The 20,847-nt window shown below is 36.6% G+C and overlaps 1 protein-coding gene across 5 annotated transcripts in view; it reads right to left on the bottom strand.

The window, feature by feature from the left end:
- Window positions 1-1,254: 1,254 nt before the first annotated feature.
- Window positions 1,255-20,847, bottom strand: part of BMAL2 (basic helix-loop-helix ARNT like 2) — an 83,398-nt gene continuing 63,805 nt past the window's right edge. For 3 of the 5 annotated variants that reach the window (XM_049882705.1, XM_049882708.1, XM_049882707.1), the window contains 8 exons: window positions 15,607-15,847; window positions 15,029-15,135; window positions 14,713-14,863; window positions 13,999-14,057; window positions 13,070-13,178; window positions 8,394-8,484; window positions 6,601-6,709; window positions 1,255-5,472 (listed from right to left, as the gene is read on the bottom strand). In XM_049882705.1, coding sequence (XP_049738662.1) covers window positions 5,336-5,472; window positions 6,601-6,709; window positions 8,394-8,484; window positions 13,070-13,178; window positions 13,999-14,057; window positions 14,713-14,863; window positions 15,029-15,135; window positions 15,607-15,847 — 1,004 coding nt within the window. In that variant the 3' untranslated portion in view covers window positions 1,255-5,335. The remainder of the gene's footprint in view (window positions 5,473-6,600; window positions 6,710-8,393; window positions 8,485-13,069; window positions 13,179-13,998; window positions 14,058-14,712; window positions 14,864-15,028; window positions 15,136-15,606; window positions 15,848-20,847) is intronic. The other 2 variants (XM_049882706.1, XM_049882709.1) reach the window with 1 other exon arrangement.

Here is a 20,847-nt window from a genome sequence, read left to right as displayed (position 1 = left end):
AAAATTGTATAAAAGACAAACGTAAACTCAAGGTTGTATGAGCAGTGACATACATACACCATACTCCCCAATAGCAATGAGTTCAGAAGGCAGGTTCCAGGTTGCCCAGGTTTTCTTTCTAAGGCCGGCTTTAACTGAGGCCACATCTGGAAAGGCTCCCTAAGCCAAAGGGAAGGATCTTCCCAGACTTCGCTTAGACAGCAGCTCCTTATAAAACAACCCACAAAAGGTACATACCTCTAAGAACCTCCAGTGAATTTTTATACTCAGAACTACCAGAGAGGCAGATTTAACCTAGGCACAAAAGTCACCCAGGCCTCTCACAGTCTCCAGGTAGCTTGGAAAAATCAACCTATTAAGGAAAACAAAGTACTATACAAAGGGAAAAGTGGCACCTAGTGGCCATTTTTTTTTTTTTTTTTAGTGGCCATTTAGCAGTTTTTCTTTATGGCTTCTGATAATTCTAGATGTCAGCCCTATTCTGCCCCTGATACTGTACTAGGCAAATGTGCCCAACGATGAGTTACCTGCGTGGTAGATAACTCTTTAAAGTAGGACTCATAACTGGTCACCATTAGTAACTGGTCATTGGCTATTTCATATACGTGTGCCCCAGGCCCTACAGAGATTCTTCAAAACTATGACAATCACTATAGCCTTTCCCTCTTTGGACATTGTAAATACACACCTTTATCACATTTGCTTACTAAAATTCTCTCTATTCTGTAGTTTCCCATGTGTCTGTTTCTCAACAGATTTCCAAATTTAGTGACTACCATAACCAAAAAAAACCCGTTGCCGTCGAGTCAATTCTAACTCATCGTGACCTTATAGAACAGGGTAGAACTTCCCCATAGGGTTTCCAAGAAGCGCCTGGTGGATGTGAACTTCTGACCTTTTGGTTAGCGGACGCAGCTCTTAACCACTATGCCACCAGGATTTCCGTGGCTACCACAGGGGGTAGTCAATTTCAAGGTATTATCATGTAATAAAAGGATAACATTTTTCAAGTGTTAATAATTTTTAAAAAATGTTTTAAATTTGGTACATGAGTTCACAGCTACTTGATTGTACTGCATCAAGATCAATAAATAATAGTTCTTTAAACAACAGTATTTAGAGGTAAATATCATTTATGGCATAATCCTTTGGTCTACTTCAAGCTAATAATAGTTAACAATAAAATGTTCTAGAGCAGCACTGTACAACAGATATGAGCCACATATGTAATTTTAAATTTTCTAGTAGCCACATTAAACAAGCAAAAAACAAACACGTGAAATTAATTTTAATGTTTTATTTGACCTAGTGGATCCATAATCAACACCCACGGAAGCAGCAGGCTGCAAAAGACTTCTTTAAAGTGTTGAAAAGCAAAGATGTCACCTTGAAGACTAAGGTTCACCTGACCCAAGCCATGGTGTTTTCAATCGCCTCATATGCATGTGAAAGCTGGACAATGAATAAGGGGACTGAAGAAGAACTGACACCTGTGAATTGTGGTGCTGGAGAGGAATATTGAATATACCAGGGACTGCCAAAAGAACAAACCAATCTGTCTTGGAAGAAGCGCGACCAGCATGATCCTTAGAAGCAAGAATGGCAAGACTACGTCTCACATACTTTGGACATGTTCTCAGGAGGGAGAAGGCCATCATGCTTGGTAAAGTAGAGGGTCAGTGAAAAAGAGGAAGACCCTCAATGAGATGGATTGACACAGTAGCTGCAACAATGAGCTTAAGCATAACAACGATTGTGAGGATGATGCAGGATTGGGCAGTGTTTCGATCTGTTGTGCACAGGGTCACTATGAGTCGGAGTTGAGGAATGGCACCTAACAACCAAACAAGAGTATATCCAAAATATTATCAACCTGTAATCAATATGAAATTGTTATTTCACATTCTTTTTTTATACTAAGTCTTCAAAATTCACATTGTATTTTACATTTACGGCTTATCTCAATTTGTGCTAGCTACATTTCAAGTGTTCAATAGCCACATGTGGCTAGTGGCTATCATATTGGGCAGTGCAGTTCTAGAGTCCTACACTAAAGCTCAAGTTCTGTGAATGAGAATCACAGGATCAGAGCAGGGTTAGAGATAAAACTTCTTTCATAATTCAGGAAACTGAGGCATGGAGACTAAAATGGCTTGCTTGAGATCATAGTTAAATGTAAGCCGAACAGGGTCTTCTTATTGTGAGTTTTCATTCTACTTCATTACATTACTGTACAAAGGGCAGGCATCCGCAATACCAATGCCCACAGACGCAGCAGTCAAGAAATCAAATGATATATTGCATTGGGCAAATCTACTGCAAAAGACTTCTTTAAAATCTAAAAAACAAAGATGTCACTTTGATAACCAAGGTACATATGACCCAGTCACCTCATATGCATGCAAAAGTTGGATGATGAAAAAGGAAGACTGAAGAATTGGCACATCTGAATTATGGTGTGGAATATACCATTGACTGCCAGAAGGGCAAACAAATCTGTCTTGTAAGAAGTACAGCCAGAATGCTCCTTAGAAGCAAGGATGGTGAGACTTCATTGTGCTTACTTTGGACATGTTATCAGTGGGAACCAATCCCTGGAGAAGGACATCATTCTTGGTAAAGTACAGGGTCAGTGATATAGAGGAAGACCTTCAAAAGATGGGTTGACGCAGTGGCTGCAACAATGAGCTCAAACGTACCTACTACCGTGAGGATGGCACAGGACTTGGCAATGTTTTATTCTGTTATACCTAGGGTCACTGTGAGTTGAAACCAACTCGATGGCACCTAATAACAATATTATTGTAGCAATAATTCTAAGGGTTAAAAAAAAAAAAAGAATGAGAGTGCTCTTCTTATGATCCTTCCATTCAACTTGGAGATGTATTATTTTTCACAGAAATGCATGAAATCAATTTGCAGGAGAAAAAAGTAATATTTAGTATAAAAATCAAAAAAACCAAACCTGCTGCCATTGAGTCAATTCTGACTCATAGTGACCCTATAGGGCAGAGTAGAACTGCCCCATAGAGTTTCCAAGGAGCGCCTGGTAGATTCGAACTGCTGACCCTTTGGTTAGCAGCCATAGCACTTAATCACTACGCCACCAGGGCTTCCAAACATTTAGTATAAGCCATAAAAATACCTGTTGCTTGTAACAGTAATCAAATGTTTGTAGTTAGAATCCCTTCTGAGAAAACACTAAACTTGGGAGAGCTACAGTATCATACAGTACATGAGTACTGTATTCTGAATCCAAGGCAAAAGAATCTACAGAAAATATCTGAGTATCTAATAAAAGATCAAACCAAGCAGAAGACATTCAGTTGGCTATTTGCCCATTGCTCAATGAAATAACCCCTCCTCTTGTAAAGAGAAGAAACTTTCTGTGCAAGGCAGCAATGGCTTGCTTCTAGAAACTGTCTCTAATCCTTGCATCATGACAATCTGCCCTGCCTGCCTTTGAGGGCACACAACCACAATGGCCTATCATGCTACCACTGGCTTGCGTAGACCCTCTTGAGGCCAACCTGCTATCTATGGTTTAATCCCCTAAAATGTTATATTGGTAGACAGGTCCCCCTGCTTGACTTAGAGAACAGATGTGATCTTTCAGGCTTCTGGAGACTTAATTATAATGCTTAGACTGCTGCAAACCAATGCCCTTCTTCCAGAGGTTTGTTTTTTTGGCTTATTCTACACCTTCATGCTCTTGAGGCCTCAAGTATCAGAACGAGGAACACTGTATTAGCTCAAGAGTATAGCATACCAGTACACCCTTGCCTACATGTCCACTGCAGATTCCATGCTTGAAGAGAACATTCGCTTTTGGTTATAACGTTTTGGTATGTTTGCTATTAACATGCCTGACAGAGGTTCTAATCTATCACCTACAGCCTAATCAGGCAGGGTCAAAATAATGCTTTGTTTTAGTGAGGAGCTCTGAGGGAAATTCACTGGAAAGGTGAAGCACCATATTGGGAAAGAAAGCTGGATTTGAACCCCACATCTGAGCCTCAGGGTTTCCCTCATTATTCTCCCAGTCTGTCTTACTTGTGTTTGTGAGGTACGAAAGAGAATATATAGGAACACACTTGGTGAGCAAAAAGAGCTAATAAGAAATAAGGTATTATGAATGCATGATCCTCAAAAAGGTAGACAAACAGTATTCTAAATATTCTTAATTCTTACACTCAGTTTGAGCCACCTCTGGAATAATTACTGGTTGAAAAATGTTCTGCAAATTTTTAATTATTGCAAGATAATTGGTTTTTAGATGATTTCTCATTGCCTCATGGTTTTAAAAATGTACTTACAATTTATGTCATTACCTTCGATTACATGCAATGATAACTGTATTTACTTAATAATCTAAAAGGCCTCAACTCGTTCCTGGGTCAGTTAATTATTTAACCACTGAGACCTCTGCTTTCCCAAATGTGTATAAAGAAATTGTTTTATATACAGTAAACATTAAAATATATATAATTTAATGTATGACTTTACACAAGACACTTGATCTGTCTGGGCCTGTTTTCTTCCTCTAGAACTAATCCATCACTAAATACACCCTTTCAGTATCAAAAACCTATCTATAATGAAAATCTTGTGTGGTTATATTAAGAGTAAATTCTGTATCACTAAGATTTAGGGCACAAGACAGCTCTTCCTTTTCTGTAAGCGAAGTTGAAGGACAACTTTTTATTCCTGAGTTTTAAATAAAAAATTTTCTCACTTAAAATCCATCCCAAAGTATTCAACCAAGCATAAGTATCCTAGCTCTGTTCTTGCCCAAGTCTACAAAGATGAAATTTGGTATTCATTGTGAATATGATTATAAATTGCACTGTCCCTTTAAGTGTTCAAGTACTTACCATTTTCTTAAAGTGTGTAAGCCCTATCCTCAATTAGGAATGAAATACGCAAGGAATGGAAACATTCCAAATAACACACATCTACTATTAGAAACAAATCTTAAGACACAAGGAAAATGTCAATATATTAAATTTCTCAAATTCAAAAAAGTACATCAAAAATCAAAACAATACATATGTGATATTTTTGGTTAAAAATATTTTAGCAAAAATATAGCCACTAGTGGGTTTCAAGCCATTTCACTGAGTAAAAGGGTCTGTAATAAACTCTGAGATGTTCTATTGGGAGAACGTATTTCCTCATACGCCTGTGAGAGTAAGGTGCAAATCTATAAAATTTGATAGAACATTAATAGAAATAAAAGATAAAAACAGTATCAATACAGTACTGAAGAATATACAGTTTCTTGTAAATGAAATGCTTTAAAATGTTTCTCATTTTTGGAGTTAAAAATCAAATGCTAGAGTGTCCATTGGATGTCACTGAAGTCCCCAGGGTCTCCCAGGCCCCCTTCCGCTTCTAAATAATTCATGAACGCAGCCATGGCTGTGTCGTCATTGTCACACAGGGCATCAAAATCCAGTTGAGTACCATCATCTATCAAATTAAAATATAAGGCCGTGTAAGTAAAGGTGATCAATAAAGTCATATATTCATACATTTGAAGACTACAAAATGATTACCAGAAAAATGGCAAAGCAAAACTAGGGTTCCATACCGTGTATTTTTGAGGGCCAACTATATGTCTTAAATTACAGAAGTCTTATGTATCTTTAAATGGGTCACTTATTTTTATAACAGTCTACTGTCAAAAAAATTGCACTTAATTCACTTGATGCACAGAAGTGAGCTAGTCTACGAGTTTTCTAATAGAAAATGACACTGCTAAAGGGTATAACCAGAGAGGTGGAAGCTAGAGGCTGGCGTTTAAGTGTGTTGGGGAAGAGACTGGAAGGAGAAATTTAACTTTAATCTGTCTTGTGAAAAAACTCTGTTTAACTTGAAAAAAAAGAAGACTGAGACAAAACCATCATCTTCCAAAAATTTGAAATATTCTTATAAAAGGGGGTTAATCAGATTTTTTATTAAAAAAGGAAATAAGAAGGCACCATGGAAACATAAAGAAGAGGTTCTAGAAAATGAGGGCTAAAACACAGATAAAGGTTAACCAAAGTTTTCTACGTTATCTTTCAAAGTACAATAGAATTTGAGATGATTAGTGTGCGGCTCTGTGTGAAGCGATACCCAGGTTCCTTCTAGTCCTTTGATTCTCTTTAACAGACATTTTCAGTAGAACAATTGATATCAGTTATGGGGCATGAAATGGTGTCATTTCAATTTACTCAGTTTGGACTTTGCATAAGCATTATTAAAATGAATGACTGTATTTTAATCTTTTAATGATTTATAGCCTTTAAAAATCCTTGGGAATTCCTTGAGAATAGACATTTTTTTCCTAGACAGAAATACCTTCATTTTTAAAATTGTGTGTATTCAAGACCAGCCATAACTGAATCAGGTGATAACCTCATTTTTAATGACAAGTCCATTAAGTAACATTCATTTCAAAATCAAAAGTGTGGTTATTCTATTTTAGAATTCTAAATGGAAAATTTTTAGTTTTAAAGCTGTTTGCTTCTCTAGAAATCTCCTGTGCCTGAGAATACAGTGATTGAGGAGTTTTTGGAAAACTAAAATGGCGGACAGTTGCCAAGGAAAACTTACTGGGGAGTGATTTGTTACCGTGGAGAGCAACGGTGCTCTGGTTTTGCTTTGCAGCTTCTAGCTCCCCTATTTCAGAAGGACTTAGTGGAATCAACTCCTTATTTGACACCTGAAAAGACAGTCAGAATAATAAATAGTCAGTAAGGTTCCTACTTGAATGAAATAAAGCCCTTTTAGCAAGCAGTTACTAGATATAGGCCTGCCACTGGCATCACCACTGCCATCATCAATATGGCAGCTAGTGCTTATTGAGTATACTGCATGCATCCTCTCCTTTCGTTTCTAAAACACTATGACATAGCTGTATTACAGGTCAGGAATCTGAGGCCTAAAGAGGCTAGTATCTTGCCCAAGGTGTTGGAGCCATGATTCTAATCCTACTTTATCTGACTCCAAAATCCATAGTCTTAACAACCATAACTTAAGATACATACTATAAGGAAAAGTTTTGGATTAAGAAGGAAAAGTTTATGACCAAAATGCTTTGGACCAAAGTTATTTCTGTATTTTTAAAATGATGGCAAAACCATACGTCACATGAAATGACTATGGGAAATACTGCTTTAGAGCGGAAACAGGTTAAACCAGATGCTTTAACCAAAAAGCTCTTTACATAATTGCAGGGCAAACAAGAGTAACTCTGTTTTACATAGTTACAGGCCAAATCTAACATTCAATGAAGCTCCTCAAAATACTAAGAAATAATAGTGGTTAAAGAGCTCAGGCTGCTAACCAAAAGGTCAGCAGTTTGGATCCACCAGCCTCTCCTTGGAAACCCTATGGGGCATTTCTACTCTGCCTATAGGGTCGCTATGAGTTGGAATCAACTCAATGGCAACGGGTTTTTGGTTTTTTAATTGTCTGATGAAGTTTACACACTTTATTTATAGAATGCCTACATAATGTACACTACACGGAGATACGTGTTCACTACAATGACTTAAATCCCCATTTCTAGCACATTGCCTGGCACACAATAAACATTTGCTAATGTATGAATAAATGAATAAATAATATACCAGAAGACTTAAGATCTTATTTGGGTAAAAATATAATACTTGTATTATCAACTTCCCTTTGTCCCTGGCTCAGATTTAGTTTTCCGTTTCTCCTATGTTCTTATACCACTTAGTTTATATACCTACTTTAGAGCTTTTTGTTGTCTGTGCTACATCAGAATTATGTTGTATGTGAATCTTCCAGATGTTTAGCACTATGCTTAATCATTTTTGTATATGTAAAAATGCATTTCATGTAGCTAGTATTTGTTCAACTGAACTAAACAGTATACAGTTCTTATTTGTGGCTTATATTATTTAAACTTCTTTTCCCAGACCACAAAGAGTACATTTAATCCACTGAGTTGGAACCTATTAAAATAAGAACAATAATAATAGCTACCATTTACCGAGAACTTACTGTGTGCCAGGTACTGCTTTATGAGCTTTTGTCTGCTTGTTTTTATATTAAATCACTTAGCTCTCACACTGTTCTAACAGGTTGGTGCTATTATTATCTCCGATTTACAGATGAGAAAGCTGAGGAATGAAGAATTTAAGTAATGAGCCTTAGGCTACTTAGCAGTTAAGTGTCTGAGCCACAACTTGGACCCAGGCGTATGGTTCCAGTGACCTCACTATTAACCACTGTTCTCTATTGCCTCTTAAAAATCATCAACTGGCTGGAAAGAATTCATTTATTTTTCATAGGATGGCTTCTTTTCCCAGAAGAAATAATTAATCTCTTAGGAACAAATTTTATTGTTCATTCATTTAATGAATATTATTACTTACAAGTGTACTCACATTCCTGCAGTTTAACATGGTACCATCTTTCATTGGATCTGTTGGACCTGAATCACCAAGGGATGAGGCAGACTGTAACCTTTAAAAAGTGAAACATAAAGCCATTTGTTTTAATTGTATATTTTCAGAAGGAAAATTTCTCCTCTGAAAACATAATAATCTACTGATAATACATAGTGATGAACTAGAGGATGACTATTATTACAGTTTTCACAATTAGACTGACTTGTTAGGTGCCAGATTTATTTTTGACAATGGAGTATTGAAAGACATAGCGTTGTAAATAGACAAAACTCTGAGGTAAAAGCTCTTAAATAAATCATGCTTTCTGTCTTAATACAGCACATGGCCAAGGAATGGAAAACAGCACACTTAGTTTGAAACAGGCATTCAAATCAAGCTTCAGTACCTCATCAAGTTACTAACAGAAAGTAAACACACATTAACATTCTGCAACCTTTTTTAAAGTGGAAAATATTTCATAGTTTTACAGTAATACATTAGCACCAGGTACAAAACCAACGCAGCACATGCAGAGAACAGAACTGCATAAACCCAGCTTTATGTCTTTATTCCCTAGGAAGCAGCTGAGAAGAAATGACAGAGCAAGAAACTGAAACAAAGGAATGAAATGAATTAGGTAGGGAAACTCAGAGATGAAAAGATCAGTGACCTGTCTTGTGAGATTTTCCATAGTTAAGGTAAATACCCTGGCCAGATTTCATTCTGTGGTCCATTTTTAAAATCATTACCTGCTCATTTAGTCTTGATTTAAAGACAAAAGCTACACCCACACCAGGCTCTTCACTACCAGATTAATCTTCTGAAACATGACTTTCATCATATTAGTTCCCTGGCCAGAAATCAGCTTTTAAGTACTTCCACTACTTGACTTTGCCCTAGTTAAAACTCTCCACTGCTCACCAACCCAACTCCCCTCTCAACTGAGCCACCTTGTTGTTCTCTGAAACCATCATGATTTCTCCCACTCATCTCCATACCTTGGCTGAGGTTCCTTCTAACGCTGCTTGGCTGTATCCTAGACATTCTAATGCTACCCAGCTGTCTTAGTTTACTGGTGCTGCTACAACAGAAATACCACAAGTGGATGGCTTTAACGAACAGAAATTTATTCTCTCACAGCTGAGGAGGCTAGAAGTCTGAATTCAGGACACCAGCTCCAGGGGAAAGCTTTCTCTCTCTGTTAGTTCTGGGAAAAAGTCCTAGTCATCGATCTTCCTCTGGACTAGGAGCTTCTCAGCACAGGGACCCTGGGCCCAAAGGACGCACTCTGCTCCTGGCACATCTTTCTTGGTGGCATGAGGTCCCCCTCCTCTCTGCTCAATTCCCCCGTTTTATATTTCAAAAGAGATTGACTGAAAATACAATATAATCCTGTAGATTGAGTCCTGCCCCATTAACATAACTGACTCTAATACTGCCTTATTAACATCATAGAGGTTAGGATTTACAATACATAGGATAATCGCATCAGATCACAAAATGGTGGATGACCACACAATACTGAGAATCATGGCCTAGCCGAGCTGACACATATTTTGGGGGGACACAATTCAACCCACGACACCAACTGTCAATATTTGACTCAATTTCTGCTTCTGCTTTCTAGATCCACTGAGTTTTTTCATTACTAAGTCATTGAGAGTTTTAAAACCTTAAAATTGGAAGAAAACTTGGATCCTATATGAAAATTCAGTATAGGAATAACTATCAAAAATGTGTGAACTGTACACTTGAGTATTTCATAATACACTATATGGTGCTATCCGTTCCACATAAGTTTTGTGAAGAGATTCATGATCCAAGTATATATGGATATGTTTGTGCATATGTTTTGCAGCACTTTCAATACTTGAAGTATAAAAAAAACTTGATTCCAACTCACAGTGACCCTAAAGGACAGAGTAGAACCGCCCCATGGGGTTTCCAAGGAGCAGCTGGTGGATTTGAACTGACAACCTTTTGATTAGCAGCCGAGCTCTTAACCACACAGCAATTATTTGATAACTTTTTTTTTTTTAAATGAAATAGGCAGGTTTACGGCACATGACAAATGTCTCACTAATGACTTTTTCAGTTCAAGTTTTTTTTTCTTAATTTAAAACTAAAAATCCAAGCTGTACAAAAAGGTAGAAAATGAAAAAGCAAAGCTTTCTCTCATCTTTTACATCTCCTGTCCCCTAACACCTAGTCCCATATATGAGAGGTAACTAGTCGGAACAAATTTTTTATACTGTTGTATACTATATTGTGGAGTATCAGGTCACTACTGTCCAATTGCCAAATCTAAAATACTCTGGAAACTGAAAGATTTTCTATAATTCATTTGTCAGCAAAACTTGAATAGATCTAAACTCAGCAAAACCTGACCTTGACTGACATCAGTGTGTATATATATATATATATATATATATATATTTTTTTTTTTTAACCCTACTTTGTCTCCCTTATTATGCACTTTTACATATTTCACTCCAGAAATATTTTGAAGCTTTTTATTATGGAAAATTTGAAACAGATATAAAAGTCAATAATATAATGAAATCTCATACATCCATCAAACAGCTTCAATAATTATCAGCTCATTCCCCATCTTGTTTAATGTAAATACCCCCTTACTCTTGCCCCCTCTCTCCAGCCCCCCTGCCCCCCGCCAAGGATGTATTCTGTAAATACTTCTCATTGCAGAAATATTGGTATATTTGATTATTGGGTGCTGCCCATGATATAACTGCTCTCCGGGTTTGTTACTCCCTTAAGAAAAAAACCGAATTTCAAAACACTATCTAAATTAAAAAAAAAAAAAGAAAGAAACCTGACTTCAAAACATAACTGGTCCCAAGGATTTTAGCTGAGAGATTATGGACCCATATACACACACACACATCTTTCTTTTTCCCTATACAAGTGGGATATTATACATACTATTCTTTTTTTCTATTCCTGTGCTTTTTCGTATTTCCCATGTATTTTAAAGATCTTTCCATGTTAACATAAATAGAGCTATCTCATTTTTACCAGCTGCAAAGTACTCCATTTTATGGCTATTCTATAACCAGTTATTGTTATGATAAATATTTAAATCACTACTATAAACAATGCGACAGTGAACAGTCTTGTTCATATGTCTTTGCATAATTGTATAAGAGTGTTTGCTCCTGGAATAAAATTGCTGAGTCTACGATTATTACACTTACATTTTTGATGGATATTACCTAATTGCCTTCAAAAGTGGTTGCATTAACTTATACTCCCACGGTTTGAGTTCTTGTTTCTCATACTCTCACCAACATTGAATATTAAGTGAAAAAAGTATCTTATTATTGTTTTATCTTGAGTGAGTGTGTGTGTGTGTGTGTGCGTGTATTTTTTTTAACTATGACTGGGGTTGAGTCAAGTTTCTTGGCCTTTTTTTTTTTTCTGTTCATGTCCACTGTCCAACTTTTTTTATTGAATAATTTTCAAAAACTGCTTAATAAACTCTTCAAATATTAAGATAGTACTTTCTAATCATGTGAATTACATACATTTTCCTCAGTTATAATTTATCTTTTAACTTTGTAATAATAGCTATTGTTATGCTTAAATTTTGAATTTTTATATCATTAATTTTGTCAATTTTTTTCTTAATGAATTGTGGATTTTGTGTGATGCTAAGAAGGGACTTTGCAAACCAAGATTACAAAAATCCATACCTATGTCCTCGAAATACTTCTATAGTTTCATTTTTTACTTTGAAATCTTTTACTTATCTGGGATTTATTTTAATAAAGAATAAGGTTGGGATCTAGCTCTGCTTTTTTCTCCAAATGGTTATATAATTATTATAATGCCATTTGCTGTTAATCCATTTCCCCCCACTGATTTAAAATGCCACTTTTCCCATATAATAACTTTCCATATGTATTTGAGTCTATTTCTGAACTCTACACTTATCCATTGATCTATCTTCCTCTTTGTGGATTATACCAAAATGTTTTAGTGTCTGTAGCTTTATAACATATTTTAATATCTGACAGAATTAGTCTCACCTCAGTACATTTGTTTTTCAGAATTTCCTCGGATATTCTAGTATGATTAGTATCATTTTATCAGATTCCAGAAAAACAAATGAATGGTGGTTTTTTGACTGGATTTACATTAAATTCATACATTAGTTTAGGGAACACTGGCATCCTTACAATACTGAGTCTTCCCATTGGAAAAAAAAATATATCTGGATAGTTATTCAAGTTATGTTTGTTGTAACATTGTAGAAATAAAGTTTTCTTTTATAGGTCTGAATTCCAAAACCCAAACCAAACCCATTGCCGTTGAGTTGACTCTGACTCATAGCGACCCTATAGAACAGAGTAGAACTGCCCCGTAGAGTTTCCATGGAGCGTATGGTGGATTCAAACTGCCAACTTTTTAGTTAGCAGCTGTCGCACTATGTCACCAGCATTTCCATAGTCCTGAATAGTTTTTGTAAAATTTACAAATATTTTATCTTTCTTGTTGTTACTATAAATGGAACTTCTCTTCAATTATATTTACAAACTGATTATTTTCATATATAGAAAAACTACTGTCTTTCGTATACTAATTTTGTAAACATAATAATGGCTTTACTTGTGAAAATATTTGCAGCAATAAAACATTACCTTTGTAAATCCAGAACTTCATTTGCGATATCTGTTCCAATACTACCAGCACCAAGTACTATTCCAGAAGACATTCCAGGCATACTACTATAAGACTGTCTAGAGGACTCTAATAACAAAAAGAAAACACCAATTGGGAATTTTTTAGAAGCATATAATATTATACAATATCTTTCAATTCAAATATATTTCCTATTTCCTCCTCTAAAAAAATAGATTAGCTGCATCCCAAAATTTTAGAAAACATTCAGATCTGTGTTACAAATACAACTCATGTGGTTCTAAGATACTTATGAAGAAGTGATATGAAACAAATGTCTAGAAAGTCATTTGAAGGTAAGTACACAGTCTCTTCCCACTATATGCTCCATACTGAAGCCAGAGAAATACTACTACTAATAATAAAATACCAATATTTTTATTTTTAATAACACAAGTAATATATTAATACATTCCTGTGGTAAAAAAAAAAAATAGCACAGATAAAGCAAAAAGTTCCCTTTAATGCTTCTCACTAATTTGTCCAACAGATATTTATTGAGCACCACAACATATAAGGAGTTATTCTGTAGGGACAGATAATGAATAAAACACCATTCCTGCTCCTGAAGAAATCACAGGTAGTGGAGGGCCAGTCAAATGAACAACTAATTGCAAACAATGTAATATTTTAACAAGTGTGAGCAAAGTGCTATGACAGCAGTGAGAAGAAATGGCGTGACCCCTGGCGGTTTCATCTGGGATACTGGTTTCCTTCTGGACTTAGTCTCTAACTTCTAACTGAAGCTGGGATTCCCACAGCCCAACCCATAGAAGTTTTTTCAGTTTCAACTTGAAATTCTTTCCCTCACCAAGAGACCAAAAGATAATGACTTAATAATAATTCCATAATAATACATATTGGGGAGTAATAAGTCTTCCAAACTTACCTTCTGATGATTGAGAACTGCAAGGAAGTAATGATGCTTCTCCAGTCTCACTGTGTCCCCTAGAATTAAGAAACACCATAGGACTTTTTTTTTTAAGGTGAAGGAAATTGTTAAAGCAACTGTATTAGCTTCTGTATATTTGATTTGTCAATTCTTGACCCACTTATGTTTTATTTTGTGTGAAGAATTTAGCCTTATCCAAAGAAAGGTCTGGCCTTTGCTCTTAGGTGTTGGAAGTTAATCTTTAAGCACTTGGAATGTCATGACTTATAGAAGTGTCTTTCTTTAGGGAGCAGGCTAGCTATGCCAGAAAGTCTAACAATGTGATTTATGGAGGGATTCTGAGTCATATGCGGTATTAGGTTAACCTCTAGCAGGGTTGGAAACTGAGGTCAGCTATATGCGTAGTTGACATGGAGCCCCAGTGAAGAGTCTGGACACCATGGCTCAGGTGAGTTTCCCTGGTTGTCGATAATCCATGTGTATTGTCAAACATCAATTCCGAAAATATAAAGCAAACTTTTAGCTTAAATCTGAGAACAAATGCCAATGAATTTGAGTAAATCAGTTACTCAAAATATTTATCTCAAGTAATATAAGGCCAGAGGACCATACAATTTTAATGCTTTAAAGAGATGAGAAAAGAAAAGAGAAGCAAAGATTGCTCATTTGAAATTAATATAAAGGTCTTAACAACATAAGAAAATTACTTACAAAACTAAAGTGTTGATGGACACAATATATTCCAGTTCTTTGGTCCAAGGATTTGTGAAACTAAACCACTGGCTTTTTAAAGTTACAAAAGAGCCATCTTTCACTCTGAATTTGTAAGAATCTGTAAATATTTTCTCCTTACTCTGTAGAACTTAACAAGAAAAGATAATAATCAGCATAACAGTCTACTTTACCACTATAAAAATCAATCCCTTGAGGATTAATTCAAGCTTTGGATTTCACAGGAATGAGAAATTAAGAGTTTAAGCTGTAAATAAAGGTTTCCAAAGAGAAAAGTACCCCATTCAATGCATACCGGCTTTGTGCTTGTCAGTTAAATTACTATGGTCATCTTGATGAAAATATTCATAACAAGAAGTTCCCAAAAGTTCCTGAGGCAGATATCCTAAAATTGCTGTTGCCCTGGTTTTAAAATTGAAAAAAACATGTCAGAATTGGTGAGTGTACTCCCTCCCAGAATACTGCCGGCCCATAGGTGGTCAGGACCGATGGAAGGAGACTGGGGATGAGTAACCCATGTGTATCACTTGGGTCCCTTTGGCTGCCCTAGACCCAGTCGGGTGTTGCAGGGCAGAATGAACACCCAGGCACAGGGCCAAAAACTCTACCCAGGGTATGCTTTCACCACCATGCACCAATAAAACTGTGGCCACAGACCATGTCCAGTTTCCACGCTACTGGTTAAAAAATATTATGCACGTTTACATTTTTGCTTGAACAAATTTACTCACATATCCATATCCTTATTTCATTTAAACTTTTACCTCCCATTTTGAAGACTTAAGAAAAATCCAGTAGTGCTACAAAGCCACATCTTTTAATAACCTTAAACATTCCATTGAACCTTAATCGTTATGACATGGAAATGCTTACCTTTGGTCTACATAGACAAATTTTCCATTCACTGCAAATCGGGTTATAAATTCAGTTGGTTTGACTTTGATCTCTCCATTGTTCTGTGGGACAATAAAAGGATGCAATCTTCCAATGGCAACAAGGCAAGTAAAATTACTGCTGTCTTTCTTATGGTCTCTTTCTTCTTCCATTCCAACAATATTTGAAGGCCAGCTTCTTAAGTAACCAGTGCAGTGGACGGTATAAAATTTTCTATGATCTAATTCAAAAGTTAAAAAAAAAAGGCATTTGAATGATTATGAATAAATTCTTAAATTTTTTACATTGACATTTGTAATAGTTATAACTGTGCTACCAAATGCTGTTTAAATATGCTAAAATACGAAAGGGAAACAGTGTATTGTATTGAAAAGACATCATCGGTCTCATTTATCTTAACAACTTGGCTCTTAATGAGTTATTTTTCCCAGGAACTCAATTATACACACTACACCCAAAAGCTGACGGATTACTTTAAGTTTAAATAGATCTATAGATTAAGATATTTCTTAGTCAATTTTTCAATTACAGCAATTTATATCTGTTAGAAAAATTAATCTCCATGCCCCCTTTCTCTTAGCCGCAAAGATGGCTTATTAAGTTTTTATATTATAATTTATATTCAAAATTTTAAAAGGTGGTTTAAATCACTTTGGATACATTCTTAAATTTCTTGTTAGGACTTATAATAGCTAACATATATAGTTATAATAGATTATAGATTCATTTTGGAAAACATCATAAACGGCATAAAAATAAAATTTGACTCAAAATTTTCACTTTTCAGAAAAACTCCAAGCAATTAACTCCAAAGGAAAAAGCTTGTCAAGCAGGTTTAACCAGAATAATAAAACTTTGGAAATAAGCGATATGCCCAAATACCAGGAAATGCTTAAGAACGCAATGAGATACAACACAGGCATTTGAGATGGATAGTTTACAGATTACAGCAATCCAAACACACACACACAAAAGTGACTTAAAGCTTAAAAAGTAGGCAAAAAACTGTTTAAGTTACTTAAAATAACTGTTTGCGACAAGATTTAGAAAGGACCGGAACAGTCATTGCTTTAAATCAGCACTTTTTGGTAAGACTATTACTAAAAAAAAATCTTTTTTAAAAAAAGTTCTTATTAGAAGATGAAATGGGCTGTTTTATGAGATAGCAATTAACAATAATAGCAAAGATTTATAGAACGCTCTATGTGCCATGCTCTAAGTGCTTTAAATGTATAACTCATTAATCTTCTTAATAGTCCTATGAGATGTTCTAATATTAGCCCCATTGTCTTAGGAAAGTAAGAGTTAAAAGCCAAGGTCACAGCAGATGAAGGACGGAGCTAGTGTTTAAACCCAGGCAGCCCGGCTTCAGAGCCCTTTCTTAGCCACTAATGCCGCACTCATTGATGATTAGTGAGTGCTCTGTCATGGAGGGTATTCAAACAGGAGTTGCCTGGGTGACAGAGGGGATGGGGTACAAAGGGGATGCAGTCAGAAGGAACAGCCAATGCAAAAGGGAGAGTCAAGAGAGCAGTCAGATGTGGCTAAAGCATAGACTGTGGTGGGGAAATGGCAAAGAATAAAGCAGGGAAAAGATAGTTTAGGTCTTGTAAGCAATGTTTAGGACCTTATATTCAACATCTAACAGACATCACCACCTCCATGGTCCACAGATGTCTAAAACCACAAACGTCCAGAAGTAAACTCATTGTTATCTTCCAATGCTAACCCAAGTCTTTATCACCACGCCCTTTCTTGTTTAATGACACCACAATCAACCCAGGAAGTTGAATTAAAAAAACCTGGGAATCAGTCTAGGCCCCTGCCTTCACCTTACCCCTAATATTCAAAATACCTCAAAGGAATTAAATTGGGATAAGCATGAATACAAGATGTTCATTCATATTAACAAAACAAGATGGCAGTCAAAAATTTTAGAAAAGGTTTATACACAGGGTTTGGCATTTCTGATGACATTTGCCTGCAAATTTACAAATGATACTGACTAAAAATATTCCACTCAACTGAATGTAGGATAAACGTAGAATATAAAAAGAAGTTTTGTATTTATAAAAGAATGTCATCACACAGAATCTAGACTTGTACTTCGAGTCTTCTCTTACAACAGGGTTACCACCTGAATTTCCAAATTAATGTCTCTCAGTTCTCACCTTGAACATTTATTCAGTTGGTAAATTTCTAGTTGGGATTATGTAACTCCATCCACATCAATTCATTTGATCAATTACCTAAAGTTACAGGGTTGGGGGGGGAGAGGGAGGACTATCCCATAAAAATATTTTTATCCCAAGAAATCTTTACATCTTTTCATGAATCATGGTTCCCAACCTCTGCCAAACTATTTATTTATATCAGCTGCACAGGATAGATTCAAGTGTAATCTATTCCATGATTTTAAAAAGAGAAAGAAATAACCTGTATTACCCACTGCCTTAATTTACAGGACATCCTTTCAAATTCCTTTATGAAATTTTTCCTCAACATGTTGCAGGCTGAGTCTCAACTTGGCATCTTGTTGCCTTAGTTTGAATTCTTGCAGAAGCAGATCTTAAGAAAAAGATTCAAGTATGAGAAATTTATGAGAAGTGATGGCAGGGAACACTGGTGGGGAAGGGCAGAAGTGAGACAGAAGAGAAGGAAGCTAGTATCAGGCAAGTTTTCTAGCAAGCTGCCGCTTCAGGAAACGAAGCTGAATCTATTGGGACATCCTGGGGGAAAAGGCAGAACATGAGCCCCAGAGTTATACTTTCTTCAGTCATTGGGTGAGGGATGCTCCAAGAGGGGCATTATCCCCAGCACTTCAGGCCTGTCCCTTGCTAGTGTAGGCAGAATTGGCTCCAAAGAACTGAGGTAGGAGGCCAAGTGTAATGGCAAGTGCTGAGGGGATACCTCTTGGGCTCTGACAGTACCTGCTACACTTGTAAAAGAAGCAAATGGATTCTGAGTGCCACTACTGTAGTAAGATTATCTTACTAAGATAAATTTAAGAAAAACCTGAGACACTGGGTAGCATTCATCCACCCCTCTTCGGTCTTTGATACCTGAGTAATTTTATCCCAGCTTTAGAAACTTTCTCAAAGTTTGTGTCCATGGCATTAATGTTAGAATCAGCATAAAAATACCTTTTTTTTTAATGTTGATGTTGTTTATTTTTTAAACATTTCATGTTATCAAAATCTCAAACATATATAAAACTAGAGGGAACAGTATATCAAATTCTACTTCTGCAGTTATCAACTCATGGCCAATCTTGAGAAATGGCCTTTGGATAAAACTTAAATTCAGTTCCCAGTTAACATTAAAAGGGCCGCTTTCTAGTCTCTCTTCTTTTAAAATTAAATGGCAACTGAAAGAAAAACACCTTTACTAGCCACAGGCTCTCATCATCAATGGGAAGTGCTCTTAAAAAACAGTGGATCCCATTCCTAATTATCACTGGAAAAAACAATTTAGTAGCAATTATATGCAAAATGAAACTCTGGTGGCACAGTGGTTATGAGATCGGCTGCTAACCAAAAGGTCAGCAGTTCAAATCCACCAGCCGCTCCTCGGAAACCATATGGGGCAATTCTGCTCTGTTTTATAGAGTCGCTATGAGTTGGAATCAACTCTACAGCAACGGGTGTATATGCAACATAAAATTGTTTTACTTCAACAGACATTCTCAATTAAAGTAGAATATAAGATAATCTTCCGCTGGAAGTCAGCCCATGCAGCCAGCCAGGGTTACATTTTGCAGTTACCTTATCCTAGTCCAGGCCAACCACATGCAATTCTCACATGAGGAACTTATTTGGACAGGGACACACTGAATTATTACTACATGCCCTTACCATTCCTCAGGCCAAATCGGTCTCATGCCTTTGGCACAGAGCTCTAGGGTGTTAAATAAATACTTGGTTCAAGTGCTTGAGCAGATTAAAAGCTCCTTTTTAAGAAGATATTTGACGCTGACTGCAGGAATCTGTGTGGCCCAGCTTGAAGTGCAAGTGGAACCTTCTTGTGTGGGCAGGAACACATTCCTACAACAGAAGTCAACTCCCTTGACCATGACATAACATAGTTTATAAAGAATATGTTCTACATTCTATTTTGGTGAGTAGCATCTGGGGTTCTAAAAGCCTCTGAACAGCCATGTAGGATACTCCATGGGATATATGAAGAAAACTAAAAATACAAGGGAAAGATTAGTCCAAAGAACTAATCGACCACATCTATCACGGCCTCCATCAGACTGAGTCCAGAACAAGATGGTGCCTGGCTACCACCACTACTGCTCTGACAGGGATCACAATAGAGGGTCCCAGACAGAGCTGGAAAAAAATGTAGAACAAAATTCTAACTCAAAAAGAAAGACCAGACTTGCTGGCCTGACAGAGAATGGAGAAACCCTGAGAGTATGGCTCCCAGACACCCTTTCAGCTCAGTAATGAGGTCACTCCAGAGGTTAACCTTTCAGCCAAAGATTGAAGAGGCCCATGGAACAAAACAAGACTAAAGGGGCACACCAGCCCTGGGGCAGGGACTGGAAGGCAGGAGGGAACAGGAAAGCTGGTAATAGGGAACCCAGGGTTGAGAAAGGAGAGCGTTGACATGTCATGGGATTGTTACCCAATGTCATACAACAATGTGTGTACTAATTGTTTGATGAGAAACTAATTTGTTCTGCAAACCTTCACCTAAAGTACAATAAAAAAAAAAAAAAGTCAACTCCTTTGTTGGCATGTCTGTTATGGAAATCATCTAGAATGAATCTAATTAATAACCTTCAGAATCTACTGTAGCAGATGGTATTGCATAGTAGAAAGAATAAAACCTAAAATCCGTTGCCATCAGTCAATTCCAACTGATAGAGAACCTATAGGACAGATCAGAACTGCCCCATAGGGTTTCCAAAGCTGTAATTTTTACGGAAGTAGGCTGCCACATCTTTCTCCTACAGAGCACCTGGTGGGTTCAAACCGATAACCTTTAGGTTAGCAGCTGAGCACTTAACCACTGTGCCACCAGGGTTCATTAGTAGAAAGAATACAGAACTTAAAATCAGATTCCTGAATCTGCCACTTTCTGTGTGACTTTAGACAAATTATATAACCTCTTTAAGCTTCAGTTTCCTCATCTGCAAAATGGGACCATATGCTGCATGAATGTTGTTGTGTGCCATGGAGTCGATTTCAACTCATAGCCATCCTACAGGAC

The sequence above is a fragment of the Elephas maximus genome, chromosome 4 (genome assembly GCF_024166365.1).
Source record: "Elephas maximus indicus isolate mEleMax1 chromosome 4, mEleMax1 primary haplotype, whole genome shotgun sequence".
Taxonomy (NCBI): Eukaryota; Metazoa; Chordata; class Mammalia; order Proboscidea; family Elephantidae; genus Elephas; species Elephas maximus.
This window is presented reverse-complemented; position numbering and strand designations above follow the sequence as displayed.